General features: G+C 41.6%; 1 protein-coding gene across 1 annotated transcript in view; it reads left to right on the top strand.

Moving 5' to 3' along the window:
* Positions 1-657: 657 nt before the first annotated feature.
* The window catches only part of PDGFRL (platelet derived growth factor receptor like), a 48,676-nt gene continuing 27,235 nt past the window's right edge, over positions 658-22,098 (top strand). Inside the window, exons 1-2 of the mRNA XM_039839302.1 lie at positions 658-862; positions 11,403-11,700. Coding sequence (XP_039695236.1) covers positions 808-862; positions 11,403-11,700 — 353 coding nt within the window. The 5' untranslated portion in view covers positions 658-807. The remainder of the gene's footprint in view (positions 863-11,402; positions 11,701-22,098) is intronic.

Below are 22,098 nucleotides of genomic sequence, written 5' to 3'. Positions count from 1 at the left end.
GCTTTTTCCTTTTCATTTTAATCACCTCTTCAACATGTTTTATAAAACACAGAAAGGTCTCGGGGGAAGAATTCGCTAGAACTGAGGAGCTGGTAGAAAATAGATACACATAGAAGAAAGCCGAAGGGCTGATCGTGACTCAGAAGGAAAGGGGGGGGGTGGGGAGGTGTGGTGGTGGTGCGCGCGCGCGGCGTGTGTGTGTGTGTGTGTGTGTGTTGGAGGACAGGTGGAGCTGATACTGTTACTCAGATCTGCTCTCTGATGGAGGAGGGTAATGGGCTTGTTAGTAGTACAGGAGATAGACCTGGGAATGGACAGAAATATTTAGGGAACACTTCTTACAAAGCACTAAGGCTCTGCCTGAGCTGGTCGAAGAGTGCTGGTGACATTTGGACAATTATGGTTAACTATGACCCCATTAGTGCCCGCAGAATTATGCTGGGCCTTCTTAAAGATGGTAAACTTGGAAAAACTCCCAGCTGGAGAAATTGGAGTGACACTTGTAATTGATATTTTGCCCTTAGCCCTTCATGCCCACGAAGTAAAAAGCGCTGCGCTTCACGCCTCCACCAGGGGGCAGGAGAGGTCACATTACACATACAGAGAATTTAAAAAAAAAAAAGCCAAACTTTTTCCCAAAAACTTCCTCCGCATGAAACCGAATCCTCCAGCTGTGGCGTCCCAGGCTCCCGCCCCGACCCGCCTCGCCTCCCGCCCCAAGGCGGCGCCCCTGCCCTCACCCTGTGCTGTCCGCGAGCCTTGCACCCGCTGTCCCCAGCACCTCTGCCCCTACCCTTTGCCCTGAAGATGAAGGTTTGGCTGCTGCTTGGTCTTCTGCTCGTGCACGAAGCGCTAGAGGATGGTGAGTGACTCAGAGGGGGGCGACAGGGTTTGTGCCCGGACTTTAGCCGGGATCCCCACAACCCACGTCGTCCCGCAGCCTTCGTCCTCCAGCCAGCCCTTCCTCCAGCTTCTGACCTTCCGAGGCAGGCTCCATTCCCTGCCGCGTGCACGTGCCCCCTCCCAGTAGGGTCTCCTTTCGTCTCTCTCTCATCTCTCCTGAAAGTCCGTGGGACGGTGGCAGCTACCCCAACCCTTAGGATTGCCACCAAAACCGCTTCAGCACTCCCACAAAGCCCTCAGCAGGCAAACCGAGCATCCCCAGCCAGCGGCTGGTCCAGCCCCCACTGTCAACGTGTCATTCTGGGAGGTGGCGCCGACCAGACCGGTGGATGGCTTCCCGCTCTGAGCCACAGTGTTCGCCCCGGGATCTCTGCTTCTGAGGGCAGGTGCCACTTGAGCAAGGCAATTGCTGATTTTTTTTTTCTTTTTTCTTTTCAAAATTCGAAGTGTCCTCCTCCTCCTCCTCCCATCCACAGTCCTGGATTTGTTTCCTCTACCACCTCGGACTTGAATCCTACAAAATCTGCCTCTTACACTAGACATTGCTGGATGACCCCCAAACTCACAGCTCTTAGTTACTCTTCCTATCTGAGTGGATGCGAAAAGATAAAGGAAATGCATTCTTGTACAGCACATGGGAACCCTTGTGTGTCTGTACTTTTTGGAATATGTGCCTGTCCTGGGCCTACCCTGTTATGTAGACTCAGAACCACAGGGCCAGGCTTTATTTTTATGTGTGTGAATATGTTGTTTATATCCATGTTACTCTTAGCAGTTAAGTGTTTTGCTGGCTCTGTTTATTCTATCGGTGTTATTTATACAGTGTATTTTGCATCTGGGTACATCCTGGCATTCTGAACCCTCCCTTGGAATTCCTCAGCTACAGTCACAATTTTTGCTTAGTTTTGGTTAAAAAGCAGCTTTTCCTGTTATGCAACTGCACGCTGGAGTCAGCTCAACCTGGCTCACATTTTATTCACCATTCAGTCCTGACCAGTTCCTTTCTTTCCCATGAAACTAGAAGCATGTACCCCAAAATACCACATTCTATTTTGCAAAGTCCAAGATGGTTGTGGGATTTGAACATGAGGATTCTTAGCAAATAAAGTGTAGGGAGCACTTCTACTTGGGGGAGCAACAGAAACTCCTCTCCCAGAGAGGAAATGGCATGAGTTTGAGTTAGAAAATGCAATATTAAAATGCTCCTGGCAGGTTTTTGTATGTCACTTGCTAAAGTGATGGAAATGCAGTATTTGGTATCATTTTTTGAATAGGGCAGGAGATGGCCAGGCAAAATAATTCCAAATAGCCCATTCACTTGGTTATACAATTCACGCAGGATGCCTGCCTCAGAGACTCAGGAAACAGCATCTGCCTCCTGGATTTTTCCAGCCAATGTGCGCCCAGACCATGAGAATGATTACAAACTGCCTGAATCAGTTAGCATCCATTGTAGTCAAATGTTGTTCATACAAACAATAAACATTTAAGAGAGAGAGAAAGCTGAACACAGACTAAATGTTTTATAAAAAATAATTGATGAATTTTTGTGTGACTGTTGTTAGAGCATATACTTTAAAATATATAGTATATAAATAAAATACTGAACATGTAATTAGAAAAGTAAATCTATTTTGTTAAATTATATGTTTTCCTAAATCTATTAATTATGGTTTTTATTTGTTTGTTTGTTCGTTCTGTTTTGAGTTATTGTGTGGATGGCTGGGGCCGAGAATAAGCCAACGAGAGGGGTTTATACAGGAAGGAGTGCCAGTCTCTGATTAGCAGGTTGGGATATGACACATTTTTGGCCAACTGCAGACACAGCCCCATGATTCAACTTATCCCACTGGCTTTCTACTTTTCTGATCACGTCTAGTAAAAGGCTTCCCTGCAAGCATGTATTGGGTGTACAGCTGCTTTAACCCAGCAATGTTTGCCTGGCCTAATTCTAAAATGCTTTAAAATTTTAGAAGGAATTTTATTTGTCCTTATGTTATGAAGAGTGGGAGCTGGAAGGGCGCATATTGCTCTTGTGGCATGAAAGTGAGGCATAAAAACAGTTAATAAATAGCCCAAGATTCCACTTTGAGTCAGACATAGCTCGTAGCACCTGATTTTCAGCATTTATATGGAATATGTGCCACTGTATTTATTGTTATGGTGCTGCTATTTTTCCATTAAAAAGTATAAAATTACAGGTACTTACCAGCTTTTGATTATATACATATTTTATCTAATGTCAAGAACAAATGATGTAACATAAATATTGATTTGTTTCTGCTGTTTTCTTGATCTTATGCCAGACCCTTGATCAATGCTAATTTGATCTTTAGTCTAACATGGATTTATTTTGGTTCCTGTGAAAAGTTACCATTCTGGAAGAACTAAAATTATGATGTAAGGGCAGTACAGCCAGATCTCTGTAAGGAGAGCAACACTGGTGATTCTCTAACCAGGACTCTATTATTATTTTTTGTCTCAATTGATTCCTTGGAAAAGGAATAAAAATAAGTTCAGAAATTCTTATAATGAAAAACAAATTGTAAAAATTCTCATTGTTGACAAGTACAAATAATGAATGTTTCAAAGCAATTAAGATTTTGGCATGTATTTCATTGTTGTTGTTTTTTATTTTGGGGGACATGTGTTCACCACCAAAGTCAAATCTCCTTCAGTCACCATATATTTGATCCCCTTTACCCTTATCTACTTCCTTCCCCTCCCTGCTTTCCCTCTGGTACCACTACACTGTTGTCTGTGTCAGAGTTTTTGTTTGTCTTGTTTGTCGCTTTCAGTTTTATATCCCACATATGAGTGAAATCATATGGTTCTCGACTTTTTCTGTCTGACTTATTCCGCCTAGTATGATAATCTCAAGATCCATCCGTGTTGTTGCAAATGGCAGTATTTCATATTATGGTTGAGTAGTGTTTAACTGTATATATGTGCCACATCTTTATCCAATCATCTATCGAAGGACACTTCATGAACATTGGGGTGCATATATCTTTATGGATAAATGTTTTCAAATTTTGGGGGTAGATACCTTGAAGAGGGATTACTGGGTCATTGTAATTCTGAATTTTTGGAGGACATTCCATACTGTTTTCCATAGTGACTGTACCAATTTGCATTCCAATCAGCAGTGCATGAGGGTTCCTTTTTCCCCTCAATCTCTCCAACACTTCTTATTACTTGTCCTGTTGATGATAGCCATTTTACAGATGTGAGGTGGTATCTCATTATGATTTGATTTGCATTTCCCTAATAGCTAGTGGAGTTGAGCATCTTTTCATGTGTCTGTTGGCTATGTGTCTTCTTGGAAGAAGTGTCCGTTTAGGTCCTCTGCTCATTTTTTAATTGGTTTGTTTGTTTTTTTCTGTTAAGTTGTATGAATTCTTTATATATTTTGGATATTAGCCCATTATCGGAGGCATTGTTTACAAATTTCTTCTATTCAGTTGGTTGCATCTTTGTTTTGTTAATGGTTTCTTTTGCTGTGCAGAAGCTTTTTAGTTTGGTATAGTCCCATTCTATAGGGACTTGCCTTTGAGGATCAAATTCATAAAATACTCTCTAAGATGAGGGTCCATAGGTTTAGTATCTGTTTTCTCCTGTGCAATTTATTGTTTCAAGTCTTATATTTAGGTATTTGACCCATTTTGCATTAATTTTGGTGTATGGTGACAAATGGTCCAGTTTCATTTTTGCATGTAGCTTTCCAATTTTTCCAACACCATTTATTGAAGATGGTCTTTTTTCCAGAGTGCGTTTTTGGTTCCTTTGTCAAATTATTTGCTCATGTTCATCTTAGTTTATTTCTAGGCTCTCAATTCTGTTCCATTAGTTTGTGTGTCTGTTTTTCTGCCAATACCATGCTATTTTGATTATTGTCACTTTGTAGTATAATTTGAAGTCAGGGAGTTTGAGACCTCCAGTCTTGTTTCGTTTTATTTTTCCTTTCAAGATTGCTTTGTATATTTGTCGTCTTTTCTAATTCCATACAAATCTGATGATTGTTTGTTCTATTTCTTTAAAAAATGGGACTGGGATTTTGGTGTAAATTGCATTAAATCTCTATATTGCTTTGGGTAATATTGGTCTGTATGTTTGACATATAAAATAATCTCTGACCCTTAGGTTTAAAAAAGTTTGAGGGCAAGAAAGAGATTATGTCAGCTAGAGGAGTGAGAGAAGTCCTGTGGATCGATGGCTTTCCCTGGAAAAGATTGTAAAGCCCTTACCTTGTGATACTCCTAGTCTAATGGAGAGGACAGATTAAAAAAATAAACAAGATAACAGGAAGCGATAGTGCAACAAAGGATAATCAGGGTGTATGAGTTTCATAGGGCTGCTGTTGCAAAGTACCACAAGCCAGTGGCTTAAGACAGTGTATGTTTATTCTTACACAGTTCTGGAGGACAGAAGCTTGAGATCGAGGCATCAGCAGGTTTGTGCTCCCCCTGAGATTGAATAGGATCCTTCTTTGCTGCTTCCTAGCTTTCTGCCGGTGGCTAGCAATACCTGGCATTCCTTGGCTTGTAGCTGGATCACTCCAATCTCTGCCTCTGTTGTCACTTGGCTGTGTTCTCTCTGTGTATCTCTGTCTCCACATGACATTTCCTCTTTGTCTTTTTATAAGGACTCCAGCATATTGGATTAGAGATCACCCTGATGATTGCATCTTAACTTGAAAATCTACAAAGATCCTATTTCTATATAAGGTCACATTCACCAGTACCAGGGATTAGGGCTCCACTGCCTCTTCTTTAGGAACACAATTCACCCCGTAACACAGGGTAAGAGGATAGAGAGGGATTCAGAGGGGAGTGAGAGTGTGGTTGACAGGAGTGTCAGAGGCCTGACTGGAGAGAGGAAGCAAATGTGTCAGGTGTCTGACAGGCAAGGGCATGAGAAGCAGAACAGCTTTCAGGTGTCCTGGTGACCAGTGTGACTGGAGGTATTGTAGGACACCAGAAAACTTCCACTTTGTTCTAAATTAGATGACAGTCATGGAGAGTCTAGAGCAGAGGCCCATGATCTGGTTTATGTTTTCAAAGGTCGGAATACTTGGGTGGAATTGACCAGCCTACATGGGCACAGTTTTAATCGTCTCGGTGGAAAGTGTCTTGGTACAAGGTGGCCGCAGTGGATGGAGGGAGACTAGGTTTAGGATCTATTTTGAAAGCAAAACCAAGAGGATTTGCTGCAAGATAGGATATGGCTTAGGAGAGGAAGAAAAGAATCATGTGTGACTCAGGTTTTTGTCCTGAGCAACTGAGTGAATAGAGTTTCAATTTACTGATAAGGGGACACTAGGGAAAGAACTGTTCTGAAGGGCCTCCAGAGTTCAGTGTGGACACGTTCGACTTGAGATGCCGGCTAGCTTTCCAAGTGGCAGTGCTGAGTGAGCAATAGAATATTCAGACCTGGACTTTAGAGACAAAGTCAGGATAAGAACAAGACAGCTCTCAGCGTATAAATGCTAACACCCAGGGGTCCATGTGAGGCCACTTAGTGATTGACTGTTATTAGCGATTGAGTTTTGAGGATGAAGCCCTTGGGATTCAGGTCAGGCAGGAAAGGAAGAAGAAGGACTGGTAAATAGTCTGAGGAGTTGTCAGTGATTTGAGAGAAAAACTAAGTGCTGTGTCCTGGGAGCCAAGCAAATCAAGTGTTTCAACAAGAGAGTGGTCATTTCACAATATGTGTGTACAGGTATCGAATCATTATGTTATACACCTGAAACTAATATAATGTATGGCAACTAAACTTTAAAAAAAAAGTGATCAACCCTGTTCTAATGAAAATTCTGAAAAATATTTCAAAGTAAGGTCTTTATCCTGGAATAAAAGTATCTAATTCTTAGAAATTGCTTTTTAAAGAAAATGATACTTTTATGCATCTAAATATGTACTATTATCACTGCAAATTAATTTGACCTTGTGACCAAAAAGGCCTGCCAGTTCATCTTACTATATGGTTGGTCCAGCTGCCCGACCATGGAATAGGTCAATGGTTTACGGTAATGACGCTGAGTTAAAGGAGACAGACTAGTTGGTCCCACAGACACCCAGACAGTCTTCGGATTGAATGACTCCCAAATCCCATGCCTAACTTTTTAAAGAACATGACTCTTCAACCGAACTATGTAAATTATTGTTAGGCCAAAAACATAAGAATTTATAGTGTAGATAAATAAAAGCGAAAGTCTATTACCCCTGCATTTTTTTGAGATTGCTACGTAGTATATTTTATAGAGATAGGTGGTAAAATTCACAAATCATTAAATGTCATTATTGACTTCAGGTCCTGGCTGCCACTTTCTAGCTATGTGACCTTAGGAAATTACTTAGTCTGTTTCTGCCTCAGTTTCCTCATTTGTAAATTGAGAATTATATGAAAATAATGACTAACTCATGTATTGTGAGGATTGAGTTAATGTTTTAAAATGTCAAGAACAGTGTCTGACACATGATAAGTGCGAGCTCGCTACATGCTGCTTGTTTTGTGGTGGTCCCGTGACAATGTCTCATGGTGCTCTTCATAATAAACTTGTGATAGAGGCAGAGCAGTTGTTCCTCCTAATTCACAGGTGAAAAAAAGAAAAATGAGATCACAGAGGCCAAGTAGCTCATTCCAGGTCACTAAGAAGATAGTGAAAAACCAGACCCTTTGACTCCAGGTCTGGAGTCTTCTCTGGTTCATGCCATTGCCTTTCGAGTCACATGGAGATTAACATTCTGTGGCAATTTCACTTTATTTGCACAAATCTCATGCACAGCACCATTGTCTAAGTGGTTTCTTTGTTTGATATGCCTTGGGTTTTGACAATGAGTTCCAAGTCAAACAAAACTTGATTCCAAGGATGAGAGCATAACCTTCCAGGAGGGGCTGGAGATGCTTTTCTAAGGCATACATTAGAATCCCCAAGCGAGGAGATGCTGGGCAAACACCCATTTCCAAAATGAATGAATAAATGCTACAATACAGGACAAAGGACTATGATTCTCCAGCAGCAACTGGGGGTTGCAATCAACTCTTATTCAGTAAAGGTGACCCGACTATTAACCTCTGATTCTACAGAACTGTGTTGGAGGAGAAAATAAATTTCTTAGAAGAATCACTGACTGCTACTCAGACGAGGACTACATGGGGATGAATAGTTGTTAACATCAAAGATCTGTAGCTGTTTGTCTTTTTCTCTCCATGGGCAGTTAAGGGGAAAGGTCTGCCCTAGGCTGGCATCAAAACCTCCAGGCTATAAATTTGCTGAGCAGCTCAGGACTTCCCCAACGAGTTATATAAACTGAGAGCCATGCCCTCATCTCATTTTTCCATTTCTCATGAAACACCCATAGGAATACCTGTGCTTTTCCAAGAACAAAGCTGAGAAGGTGGGGGAGCAATGACGCTCGGGAGAGGAAAATGTAGAAAGATGAGAACCTTTCCCCCCCTACTCCCTTTGAGAACTTCACTCCAAAACACCCTCCTACCATTTCGAAAAGTATCACTTTTATTTATCTGCAACATAAATTCTTACATGCTTAGGTCTTTGGACAGTAATTCACATAGGCCGAAGAGTTATGTTCTTTAAAAAATTAGATGCGAGTTTTGGGAGTCACTCAATCCTAAGACTGTCTGGGTGTCTGTGGGGCCACTTGTCTGGCTCATTTAACTCAGAGTCATTACCATAAGCCATTGAGCAATTCCATGGTCAGGCAACCAGACCAGCTATACAGTGAAATGGACTGGTGGGCCTGTGTGGTCAAAAGGTCAAATTAATTTGCAGGAATAATACATATATTTGGATACATAATATCCATAATTAGGTAATCGAGCATTCCTGAGCAGGATATCCACAAAGATCTGACAGCCTAGAAGTCAGACAAGTTATGCTGGCTGCCTAAATTTTATAGGATGTACAGACAATTGTCATTTTTGATCGCTTGAATTCCTGTTAAATGATAAAGAAAATATACCAGATTAGACATCTATCCCAAGGTCCATGAAGTTTACGGGCATAGTGTGACTAGAATGTTTGCAGGCACAGATGATTTGACATCATAATAATTGGCTTTTATATTTTCTACCTTAAGAAAAATACTGTGACTTTTACTCAGTTGCAAAACAGAGGCTTATGCTTCAGGATTGATGTTGCAGGGTCAGGGTATTTCTGTCCATCTGACATGTTTCCAATGGTTACAGCGCTTCTCCTTCCGGGAGGCTGGAGAAATGTGTGCATGCGTGCCACTGCCCACCACCCTCTGTCATTAGAACCCCGGCGGTGAATAAATCAAACGTGCAAGGTCAGGAGAAATCTTGACAAAAAGGTTCAACAGTGGGTACTGGAGACTTGCCTTGGAGACTGGGGCTCAAGAACACGGCTCTGCTGCCTGGAAGGACTGAGGAAGCTCAACCGGGCCCATGACCCAGGGGAACGAAAATAGAAGAAGGGACTCAGGTCTAGGGGAGGAAAGAGAGGTCACAGCTGGACCTGAAGTCATGGATAAGAGAGCAGAGATAAAGGAGCAAAGCATTTAAGCCCAAAGAAGATAGCGTGCTGTGGAGTTGGTGTTAATACCGAGCTGAGAGTGGGTTTGGGTCCAGAGCCTGGGCCAGGCTGAACTAAGAGTCAGGCTAAATGGCTCCTGTTTCAAAAGGCAGAGGGCAAGACACACAGGAAGCCAAGTTCATTATCATACAGTGGAGTCCAGATCAGTTGAGATTTTGGAACAAACCATAAGAGTATGGCTCCATGACATGCTCAGACACGGCACACACCCCTGTACCCAGCCCAGACCAAGAAAGCCGTTCGTGGCAGTCCCCCTCATGTCCCTTCCTGGTCGTCCCCAGCGCTCCCGGGGATAAAACCACCTGACTTCTAACCTCATGGGATTCAAGCCTGGGATTTCAAAAATATTGAGTTTCTGATATTTGTAAATCGAGAAATCTACATTTCTGCTTTCCTTTGAGAAATCAGGTCCAGACACCCTGCCGTGCACTCCCTCCAGGCAGCGGCCTGTTGAAGCAGGAGCAGCCGTCCCTTTGGGAGGTCATGGCCTCCCAAGCCCACCTGGCTCACCTTGTTTTGTCATCTGCCTGGCCCAGTGACATCAGAGCTTGTAACACTTGCATTTTTCCATCCTTGATCCCAATTTCAATGTCTTTGTACCTTTGACCACTCCAAGCCTTTTGTATACCAAGGTAGTACTAGATAAATGAATCATCCAAAAGGAAAACAATTTTTTTCTCCTGACTTGTCTCACTTTTCCATTTTATAGAAATGTCCTGTAATCTATCAATTGGCCAAGGTTTGTGCGGTTGTTTATTCAAAATATATACAGGATGTTTATCTACATATAGTGAAGTGAGCTCTTGGAATGGGAGTCAAGAGACTTGAATTTTACTCTCACATCCTATCAGTGACCATCTATGGGCAATTTATGTAACTTTTCAGGACCTCCTTTATTTTTTTTGATCTACACGAGGACTTAATGACCTCTCAGGATACAATTAGTTAGGACATTTTGTAATTCTGTGGGCAGATATCGAGGTCGCCTTTGAGCGGATGCAGATGGCTGGGCAAACTGACACTTATCCTGCTGGTGGGCACCGGTGCACGGCTGCTGGGCTGCCTGGATCATTGAGATTTCTGGAGCCCAGAGGCAAACCAAGGGCAGGGCAGTGGGAGCTGTCTTTCCTGTGCACAGGCAATAAAGGAAGCATTGTCTGTGGTGAAGGGAAAAACAGTAATAAAACAGACTTAAAGTAGGTCAGTTTTTTATTCTCACCATTTGCCAGCAATTTTCAGCACTGTGGGTGACAAAATACTCCTCCCCCCAGGATATTTGGTTGGCTAAGTTCTAAATCATCGCTACAGTTACTGTCGAGTTTTAATGACTTATATGTTAGCTTTAACTGAGCACAGGTTTAGCACCTGTTCCTTATTAAACCTTGTATTCTATTGTGAATGTTGTCAGCCCTCACACACAGACTCCACTGTCTTCATGTTTGGGAGAGTTTGTAACGGTTCGAGATCTTCTGAGTGCACTGGCGGTACCGACTGTGTCTCAGTGGAGACATTTTCCTGCACTTATACTATAGATTCAAACTGAACGATGATAGCTCTGAGATGGCAAAGACAGGTAACAGACCACCTGGAGTGGCTTCAAACTGCCATTCAACGTGACCCCTTAAAGATTATGGGACAGAGTGTGAATTACAAGGAAAAGTATATTCGTTTCCTAAGTGCGAATTGTGGTTCATTCATGAAATATATTGCTGAATCTGAATAAAAATCTCTGAAGCTGAAATATAGTCCCTTCTGGTTATTAAATCTTTTAAAACTAAAGAATGAACCAGGAAAATAACAATTATTACTGAAAATAATTGTGTCACACGAGGAGAGGCGTATTAAGTGATCTGTTTGAGGGGTAAGTACTCCAGGTATGTTACTACAACAGCCCATTGTTCTCTCCTCACATTTGTACTAGTGACTGGCCAGCACCCTCCCAAGAACAAGCGTCCAAAGGAGCCAGGAGAGAACAGAATCAAACCCACCAACAAAAAGGTGAAGCCCAAAATTCCTAGAACAAAAGACAGGGACTCAGCTGATTCACTGCCAAAGGCACAGTCTATAATGACACAAATGATGGATAAAGGTCGCTTCCAGAAACCTGCTGCTACCCTGAGTCTGACAGCGGGGCAAACTCTGGAGCTTCGATGTAAAGGGAATAAAATTGTGTGGAGCTACCCTGCGTATCTGGACGCCTTTAAGGACTCCCGCCTCAGGTAAGCATTTATGTATTTGTTTTACTTGTGTTAGGTCATTATCTCTTTCAATACTGTACTGTTTCTGACATCATCATTTCACTCTAACAGCTTATAAAAATGGAAGCTCCATGAGCAAAAGCTACAGATTTTATTTCTTTGACCAGCTAAAAGAATTATTGCAAATCTTAACATTGGTAAAAAGAGTGAAATTTTATAGGAAGCCATATGACAAATAATTGAAACCGTGATGCATGGAGATAGATATTTAAGAATTCATATTGTAAAAAGTAACCTAATGCTTTGTTATTTTCTAAGTAATCATAATGAGAACTGAACTGATCTAACAGGAGATTCCTATGCACAACTTGACCAAAGACCAACTTAAACTGTTTTTGAACTTTTCAACCGCTTCTGATTATCTTTGCTTTCCTGAGTATGTAATTTTTGTATTCAAAGTCATCAGTTGGTAAGAAATCCAAAGATTTCTCATGTTTGAATTATTACCTTCAGGAAGCTGGTTTCTTGTTCAGGAAAAGTGGTCACGATGATGATTATGAAAACCATGAAAAGCAAGAAAACAGCGTGCTTTAGGGAGGAGCCTGTGGATTAGGGGCTGTGGGTCCTGTGTACCTTTAGGGAAGTCTCCTAACCTCTCTGGGTCTCAGTTTCCTTGTATGTAGAATGAAGAGGATCAGACTACATGATTTCTAAGATTCTTTCCAGCCCTTTCTTCATGTGATGTAGGGAAGAGGAGTACGGGATATTGTCTGTTTGCAATGACTGGAACGAGGGAAAGAAAGAATGTGGATCTTGGGCATCTCAAATTCTGCATGTTCAGAAACATCCACTTAGTTTCTCAGCCAGAAAACTGAAGAGCGTCCTTGCCTTGTCCCTTTTCTCTTACTTCCCACATCCAATCAGTCACCAAGTTCAATCAATTCAGCCTTCTTAAGCACCATATGCCTGTCCTCTTTCCATTTCTGGTGTCGCTGCCTCAGTCTCAGCCAGTATCATCCCTCTTCCCCAAACTGCAAAAACCACAGCCGGGTGTGTTCTCTTCCAAACTTCTTGTCATTGTAGATAAAGCGATGTTTAAAAAAAATGCTCATCTCATCAAGTCACTCCTCTACTTAACTTCTGATGGATTTCCAATGGGGATAAAGTCCAATCTTCACATGACTGCCGAGACCCACCCCTACCCACCCCGAATCTCTGCAATCTCTGTAGAGTCACCTCCCATCTCTAGATTAGTGTCTCTACTTTCACTGCCTGGGCTCAGTGTCAGGCCTTCCCATGGCCCCTGATGCATTCTCTTCAGAGAATTCTTCATATTTGTAACTCTTTTTTTAAAAAATCTGATTTTCACTGTGGCTTAACTGAGCGCTTGACGTTTAGTTTTATCAAATGACTGAATGACAATCCTCTCCACCTTCTTTCTCATACACATACACTTTGGAGAATAAAACATACTTATAAGTAATCTCTATCTAACTTCTGTTACTTAGACCTCTTTCACATTTTATTCTGAAGATGTTCCTCTGGCTTCATGGTATATAATAGTGTCGAGTTTTTCTTAAGGGATATTGAGTTTGATAAGGAGTGAAGGGTGAGAGAATGAGACAGTTTTTGCCATTTTGATCTTCATACTTGAAATATGCATGTGTGTGTGCACGTATATCCTTTGCTTGGAACAATTTATTACCTTATACTTTTAAAAATTTATTACCTTATACTTTTAAATGTTTCAATTTACCAAAGTCAGATTTACACACTTTTCTTTAAAACCAGAATCGAGCTCTTTTAGGTAATTTTGAATAGTCTTTGACTTACATAAAGTATCCTATACCTAAGTGATTTGGCCCTTAAAGATTTAGTATTTTCTCAGTCTTTTCAAGGTTGTATTAACCAAAATAATGTTTGAAAATATCTTAAGGACTCAAAGCGAACATGAATCTGAATTGAAAAGAAATATCCAGGAGCCGAATAAGCCAATTTTGACTTAATATTAAATAATATTCATTCAAAGCACAGTTAGGGCTTTATACGAAAGTAAAGACAGATGTGGGACTTTACAAAAAATGTGAAAAATGTGAAACAACATCTAGTCATAACTCTATCAAACAGAAACAACAAAAAAATCACGATTTATTTGACACCAGAGATTCAGCAAATTAACTCTTGACATCTTTCCCGGAACATGGTGCCTTTGGGTAGAAGAGAACTATTCATTCTGTGTTTTCTTTTCCCGTGGAATGAGTTCTTTCCAGCATTCTGACAGCTTTGGGGCTGGAAGCTCCCCAGGTGCACTCCCAGCAAAACCTGGTCATTGTAAGCAATTTTTGTAGCTTTCTGGAACCGAGTTCTCATGCTACCACATTTGTCTAAATTTAATCTTCTAACCAGAAGGAGAATGTTACAGAATAGAGAGGTCAGGCTGAGGCACAGCTAGATTTGAATCCTGCCTTTACCACTCACTGGCAAAGTGATCTCTGATCAGTAATTTCCCTAGAACCCAATTTCTGTATCTGGAATATGGAGATAATATTACCTATGGCAAGTGCTACCTGGCCCATGGTAAATGTTCAATAAATTGTAACTAATTGATACTAGGCAATGCATACTCCTCAAGCACAATAATCCAAGTGATCTTTTGGGACATTTAATTCTGATCAGGACTCACGTAAATCAGGGAATTGTGCACAGCTAACCTGGCTTCCAATATAGAGGATCCAAGAAAGTGTGTACACCTCTTTCCCACTTGCATTTAATTAGCCAGTTCCTTGTAAGATGGGGCTTGTGTCTGTCTTTCCCATGAAAGCATAAGCCCCTTGAGGGCAAATACCACATCTGGTTCATCATCAGACTCCTAGCACCTAGAACAGTGCCTGACACATACCAACACTCAGGAAACATTTTTTGGTTTCTCCAGAGATTTAGCGATGTCAGAAGTCAGTTCCTAGTCATGCAATCTGTCGTTCAACATTGAAAGATAACTATGTATCTGAAGGAAGGTAACAAAGTATGAATGTATTTTATATCTAGGGTGCTATGCCACTTGGATTCATCCCTATTATCTGAGATCCTGTTGATGCTTGACCTCATGGAGCCATTAGTCAGTTGACGCTGTGTACCTTCTCCCTCTTCATCCATCCTGTCCCTGTCTGTCTTCGCTTCTCTCTATCTTATATTCCAAGGTCTGTCATTTCCACTAGACTCTTGGACACATCTTAAGTTATTTTGCCCTGTTTTCTTTCACCGCAATCTGGAAATTTCCAGCCGCAAATGAAACTGTTCACCTCCTTTCTCTCGTCACACAAGGACACTGAGCAGTGCTGGAGGAAAGTACGCAGCTGGCTGGATGGGCGCCATTAGTTCGTGGTCCCTCACTTGTGCCTGACAAATATGAATACAATTCTCTAGAGAGCTCACTTTTTTTCTCTTCTTAAATCTCTGATCACCTCCATCTCTCTCACTTTCAGCTAATAAAATTATTGCTTAATTTATGGGGAAACAGGAGTCTTTTAATCTCCTTAACTTCCTCTTATCACGTCTTTTCCTTCCCTGCTCTCACGATTGTAGTGGAGAAAGGATTTCTCCCGTTGACCAAGGCCAAAGCTCCTCCTGTGCTTTGGATCTCATCCTTAAGACCTGTTCTTGGTCTTTACCATCCTCTTCAGTGAGATCCTTTCTATAAATCTCCATGCGAAGATGCCCCACCTTAGTCGCATGTGCTCTCCAGCCAACTTCGTCCTTCTTACCTTCACAGCCAGACCCACCCAAGGAGTCTCTCTCTACTCCTTGTCGCCACTGTCCTCTCCTAGTTACTCCTCAACTACTCCACCTGATTCCTGGCCCACTACTCTACAGGCATTTTATCAACAAAGTCAAGGTCACTAAGTCCAGAGTTCACTTTTCAGTCCCCAAATGACTGCTTCAGTAGGTCCATTTGGCAGAAGGGAACACTCCTCTTGGCTTCTACAACACCGCATGAACGTCCAGATTCCTCCTGCGTCACTGGCCCCTTCCTGCAGTTTCCTTCACCAGCCCTGCATCGTCTACTCTCCCAGATAGTATATGTTGGTTCTGCGCCCTCTTATCTTCTCACTACATGCTGCCAAATGCCCTGTATTTATCATAGATTAAATGTTTCTTCTAAGCTCTAGACTGAACTCTCCAACTCTCTGCTCAACTGCTTGGATCTTTTCATGAGACTTTCTTTAAACGTAACCATCTAAAACTGAACTCATGATCCTTCTGCACACCCGAGTGTCCTGTGTCCTTTAGTTCATCAATGGCAATACTTCCATCCAGCTGTCTTTGATCAGAGGTCTGGGAACACCTGGGACACTTCTTGTCCATATCCAATCAACTACTATGCCGTAATAATGCTATTATTTAATTATATTTTGACTTTCCCCCACTTCTTTCCATAACAGTAGCAATGATTCTAGTCTCTTACAGCAATAATCACATAACTAGGTTTTCTGCACATAATCTCAAACCAGACCTCAATCCTCCACACAGCAGTCAGATTTTTTCACAAAAGCACATTGGTTCTATCACTTTCCTGCCTCACGATTTTCAGAGCAATTATGTTGCTCTTAAAGTAAAATTGAAACTCCTAACAAAGACCACAGGTCATGCATAGTCTGGCCCCTGACTTTGCCTGCTGTCCCATTTCATTTTACTCTCTCTTGTCCAAACTCCAGGCTCTGTGGATTTTTTCTGATCCCCAGATGTGTCAATTCCTTCCTGCCTGGGCCTTTGCCCATGCGGATCCTTCTGCCTATAATGTACGTACTGGAATAACTGCTTTCCATCCCTCAGATCAAAGCCTGTGACATCCCCAGGGAGTTTCTTTGCCCCCTACTGGCCCCAGTTATACACCTCCACTGAAGCACTTGTCATCAATGGTGCAGTTACCATTTTCTTGATCATTGATGTTTGTGTCCCTCACTAGGCTGTAAGGTTGGCAGAGATGGTGTCTGTTACTCACCAGACCTTACCCAGCACCCAGCACAGTGCCTGGCACACTGCGCATCCTCCATAGATATTTCAACGGGAGAAGGGTGCTGGAGGCACTGAGCCTAGGCCTAAAGTCAGACCTCTGTCATCATGAGACCCGTGACTCTGGAAACAAGCTCAATGAACTTTAGTGATGAAGAAGACCTTAGTGGCTATCATGCATAAGCCCTTCTCTTTAACAAATGAGGAAACAGTTGCAGAGGCCAGATCGCCGGTCCAGAGTGACAAAATGGTGGGTGGCAGCATGAGTCTTAAACCCTAGCCTCCTGGTTCCCATCGTAGACCTGTTGCTCTGCTCAAGTGCTCTGAGATATGGTTAGTGACATACATGTTGGTGGAAGAACACTCAGTAGTAGCTTCAGGAAAGATAGATTTGTGGTCTACTTTTTTTTTTTGCTCCTTGAGTACTAGGCTAACAAATCCGATTTCTAAAGCTAAGATTCAAAACAAAGGAAATACTTTTCCAGAATGGTGCATCGATTTCTTGCTGGGATAACTTTGAATTGAAAGTGGTTAAAACTTCACATTGATTTCAGATAACTCTTTGGACATCATTTAAATCATTATCTCAGGCTATTTAGAAAGAAGAGCTCTGACAGAGGATCCCAAATGATCTCCCACCCTAAAAGGTGGACTCCGAGCACGGAGCCAAAGTGATGCATGCCTATTGAGGTTCTTCGAGTCTCCTATTCTGTGACGCCTGCTTCCTTCGCACTGGCAAACCCATGTCGATAGCAGTCCACTAGGTGGCAGGGTTCAGCTGTGTTACAATTGTCTCACTTTCACCAGTGAAAGAAACATTTCAGATGAGGACAAACAGGGTAAAATAATTGCACATCTGTGTTTATGGTTCTTTCATCCTTTTAGGCTTTCAGTGAGCACAGTTTCAAGTTATATTTTAAGCACAGTTTCAAGTTATATTTTAAGCGATATAGAAGTCATTTTCCCAACAAACAAACAAAGACGTAAGCGTGTATGCCCACACAAGGATAAATTCATGGATGGCTCTGGGTCCTGCTGAGTCTTCCTGGGGCGCCAGGCACTTTGAATGGCTTAGTTGGTCCCTCAGAGGCGAATAGTAAAGCGATGAAGGGTTTGTATTTTCAGATGCTGAAACCGATTCAGATTTTAATTCCAGACTCAGTCCATCCCAATCACAGAGATCTCCATTCTCTTCTGAGATCAGGAAAGAGCAGAGATATTTTTCTAACAATAGTCGTTACAATTTACTATCTCTTACCAACTATTTACTGTTTCCTGACTCCTCCGCCTTGTCTCCTCCTTGCTCTCCCACTTTTAGCTTCCAGCCCTCGCCCTCCTTCAATTTATTTTGTTCCTCTCTTCCAACAATTAATTTCTAGCATCTATGATGTTCACAGACTTGTGCTAGGTGGATGCTGGGGATACGACAGTGAGCAAGACGGATATGACCTCGATACCTGCAGAGCTTTTAGTCTTACGGGAAGGCAAACTTTTAAATAAGCGATTTTAATAAATTGCTGTGTGAGTGCTTTGCTAGCAGAAGTACAGGGTCAGGAAGGAGAAAATTCAAGCTAATGTCTAAAGGCTGAGAGTTAACCAGGTAAAGAAGGGGATAAATGTAAGAAAATTCCAGAAGGAGGAAACAACATAAAGAATTGCCTAAAGCTGAGGGAAAAAAATAGCACCCGGAGCATTGAGGGTGTGTGGGGGAGGTGGGGTGGCTCAAGGTTGGGGAGGAGGAAGGAGGTGGCCCAGGAAAGTTGATGCTGGCAGACATGGAGAGCCTTGTCAGCCATGTTGAGGAATTTAGAGTGAAATCTAAGGGCAAGTATGAGTCATTGTCTTAAAGCCTTTATAAATAGATATACATGGAAATTACATAGGGACATACACCGTGGTACAAGAGTTATTACTCCTCACTGCCTTTAAGAGAAAGACAGTGTCACTTCCAGTCTCAGATGTACCCAGTCTCTCTCCATGTGTCCCATCTCCTTTTCCTGAAAACTGGGGTCTATAGGTATATTCTTGGACCAAAGTTTGTTTGCAAGAATTTTTTTTTTTTTTTGGAATTTCGCTTTTATTTTGTTGATAATATTTTTTAAAAAATAACATTAATATGAGAATATTCTGGACTATTCTGATCAACCTCTGCTGGGCGATCAACATATTTCATTTTCATCGTCTCTGGCAACATTTTGTTTCTTCAATTTCATCATAACACACTTCCAGAATTTAGAGCAGGGACGTTCCTGGCACAATGCTGAGCCAGGGAAAAAAGTAAGAAGAAACTCAATAAGTGGCCTGGATGATGGCTTAAATATATAAATCACTTGGGTAGGAACAGGGAGATGCTGGAGATTTAAGCGAGGTTGCTAGCGATGTCACAGATGGAAAAACAAGCTGGGCTGATGTAATAAAGAAACCCTGGTTCTGTTCCTAGAAAATCAGGGTGCAGTTATTGTCTTTCAGGAGGTTTCTGTAGCATCTGATCAGATGTTAGCTTTTTTCAGTCAAGAACTGTAAATTCAGAGGAGTATGTGGAGCATAGGAGGTCTTTTTGATGGCTGGTTTCTCCGAAAATAAATAGCTCCTAGAGAGAAAGGGAGGGCATCTGGGTTTTCACTCTGCCACAGCTGGCAACAGCTTACTCCACCCACAGGCAACACAAAGGGAGGGTGGGCAAAGGAAGCAGACAGTGGGCTCCAGGCCAGTCTAATCCTGTGTTCCAGCATCACAGAAGAGAGTAGTCTTGGAGACATTTTAAAAGAAAGAATGATGTTGAGAAGTATTTATAAACAGAAGAATTCCACTGTTGAGAAAGAATCTGCACAGACTTTGGTAAATATTACAAATAATATTTTGGTATTGTACTGAGGAAGAGGTCTTTCTTTTTTTTCTTGTTCAATTTTATTCTGGTCAAATATACATGACGTAAAATTGGCCATTTTAACCATTTTTAGGTGTACAGTTCAGTGGCAGAAGTATATTTACATTGTTGTACAGATACCTTTTTAATTCAAACATACTTTCCTTCAAAGCTCGATTTATTTTCTGAACTGAACAAATGAAGACGATAAGGTTCCATGAAAATCATTCTCCCTTTGCTTTCACACTTCCCTGGTGGTGCCGTTTGGGTCCAGTTTGCAGTGGGAAATCAAAAGCATATGCTACAGCCAAACTCTGATACTTATCTTCAGATGGATTTCTACCCAAGAAATCAGTCGAATTAAAAATAAATAACTTATTCAGCCCTGAAGGTGGAGCTCTCTCTTCCCAGACCCAATGGCACCAGTGCCAGGCCCTCCAGCATTTCCCAGACATGGATTGGTGGGGGTGGTGGGATACAAGACTTCTCTCTGGGTGTACTAGATGTTCTGACAGTGTTCAGGTTGCAGAAAAACACGGCTCTGTTCCGTTCAGGACATGGGTGGGGGAGGGCAATAATAGAATCAGCCTCATTGTGGTATTGTCAGGATATAATGAGGTCATGCAAGTAAAGCACTTGGCACACACAGTAAGCCATCTCAACAAAGATGAGCTATTTTTATTCACAATACTGTATCCAAAGAAGGTAAATTACAAGAAAATAGCTAGATTTTTAGGATTTTTTTTTTTACTTAAAAAACCCTTTAATTAAGGTGTAATTGACATATAACATTATGTTAGTTTCAGGTGTATGACATAATGATTTGATATTTGTATACAATGCAAAATGATCACTGCAATAAATCAAGTTAACATCTGTCACCTTATGAGAACATTTAAGATCCACTCAACAACTTTCAAACATATAAAATGGTATTATTAACCATAGTCACCATGCTGTACATTCCATCTCTTATCTGTTTATATAAATTATGATTTATTTTATAACTAGAAGTTTGTACCTTTTAACCCCTTCACCCATTTCACACACCCACCACCCCTCACCTCTGGCAACCACCAATCTGTTCTCTGTACCTAAAAGCTTGATATTTTTGTTTTTTTCTCTTTCAGATTCCACATATAAGTGAGAGCATATGGTATTTGTCTTTCTCTGACTTATTACACTTAACATAATGCCTTCAAAGTCCATCCATGCTGTCACAAATGGCAAGATTTCATTTTTGTGGCTGAGGGAATCATTATGTTGTATACCTACCACAGACAAAAAAAAGTATATATGTGGGTGAAGTGTGATATTTAATGTGCAAAACTGAAAACGGGTGTTATTGTAGCATGATAATTTTTTGCCAAGTATTTATGTAAAATGTAGATAAAACAATTTTGAAGGGTATGTCAGAGGAGGAATCCAAAACAAACAAACAAACAAACAAACAGGAATAAAGGGCAAGCTACAAAAAGAAAAAATTTTATGCCCACTGGTATACAACTGCATAGAATGGCACATTATAAAAACAGTAAAACTAAGATGCCAGAGCTTTGCCTCCAGCCTGGGCTCAGCTGCCTTAGCAGCATCCACCCACACAGCTGGCTGCATATGGACAGGCCAGAAGTCTCTGCTGTTGGGAGTCAGCCCAGAACCGCAGGTGTCACCTCTCATTCAACCTTTTCACTCTGCCCTGAGGCTTTAGGAGTATGTCGCCTTCCCTTGCTTGGTGCTTTACTTTTCAAACCCTTTGTCCAGATTGTGTTTTTGACTTTGCCCTGGACTCCACCTTTCAGATCATGTCTTACTGCCTAAAGCCCACTCCCAACCCCACCGTACATCTTAGCACCCAGGTTCAATGTGGTGCCTCAATTGCCAGCAAGAGGAGGTCAGACAGTACGATCTCACCCTTCCCTGTAAACTCTGCTCTTTATGAACTTGACTTAGTAGCTGAGACAAGGCAGGGATATGAGACCCTGTGTACCAAGGAGAGATACGAGAGAATGTGCTTTCATGCGTTTATTTACATAGGTGGCTCAATGAATGGCATGAGCTATGGCATCAGCTGGTGGGAGTCCTGGTGGAAGAGGCAGGGAACACCAACTATCCATGTAAAAGCAGGAGGGGTGACAGCAAGTATGTCACAGCTTGAGATTAATAGGTATTCAGAGGTTAATAGATTAACAACAGGTGTTCAGCAGAGTGCATGCCAGATAGTTACCATTAGCCTAATTTATATAGAAAGAATCTACTCAGGTATACATGAAAAAAATAAATAAATAAAACAGAAGTAGTTCTGACTGAAAGCATCTTATGAACCACTGGAATAAATGACATACATGCCAGATACAATTACAGAGCAACAATAGACAGCTTGTGATCAAGGGTGAGCGCACAGGGACATGGGAAGGTGAGAAGGCAGCCGTCAGCATAGGCTAGAGAGGCACATTGATTCACTGAGTGATTGATTACCTAATTGCAGGAGATTGGGCCTTAAAGATAAGATGGAGATATGTGGAAAAAAGAGCCAAGGAGAAGAA

The sequence above is a fragment of the Pteropus medius genome, unplaced genomic scaffold (genome assembly GCF_902729225.1).
Source record: "Pteropus medius unplaced genomic scaffold, Ma_sr-lr_union100, whole genome shotgun sequence".
Taxonomy (NCBI): domain Eukaryota; kingdom Metazoa; phylum Chordata; class Mammalia; order Chiroptera; family Pteropodidae; genus Pteropus; species Pteropus medius.
This window is presented reverse-complemented; position numbering and strand designations above follow the sequence as displayed.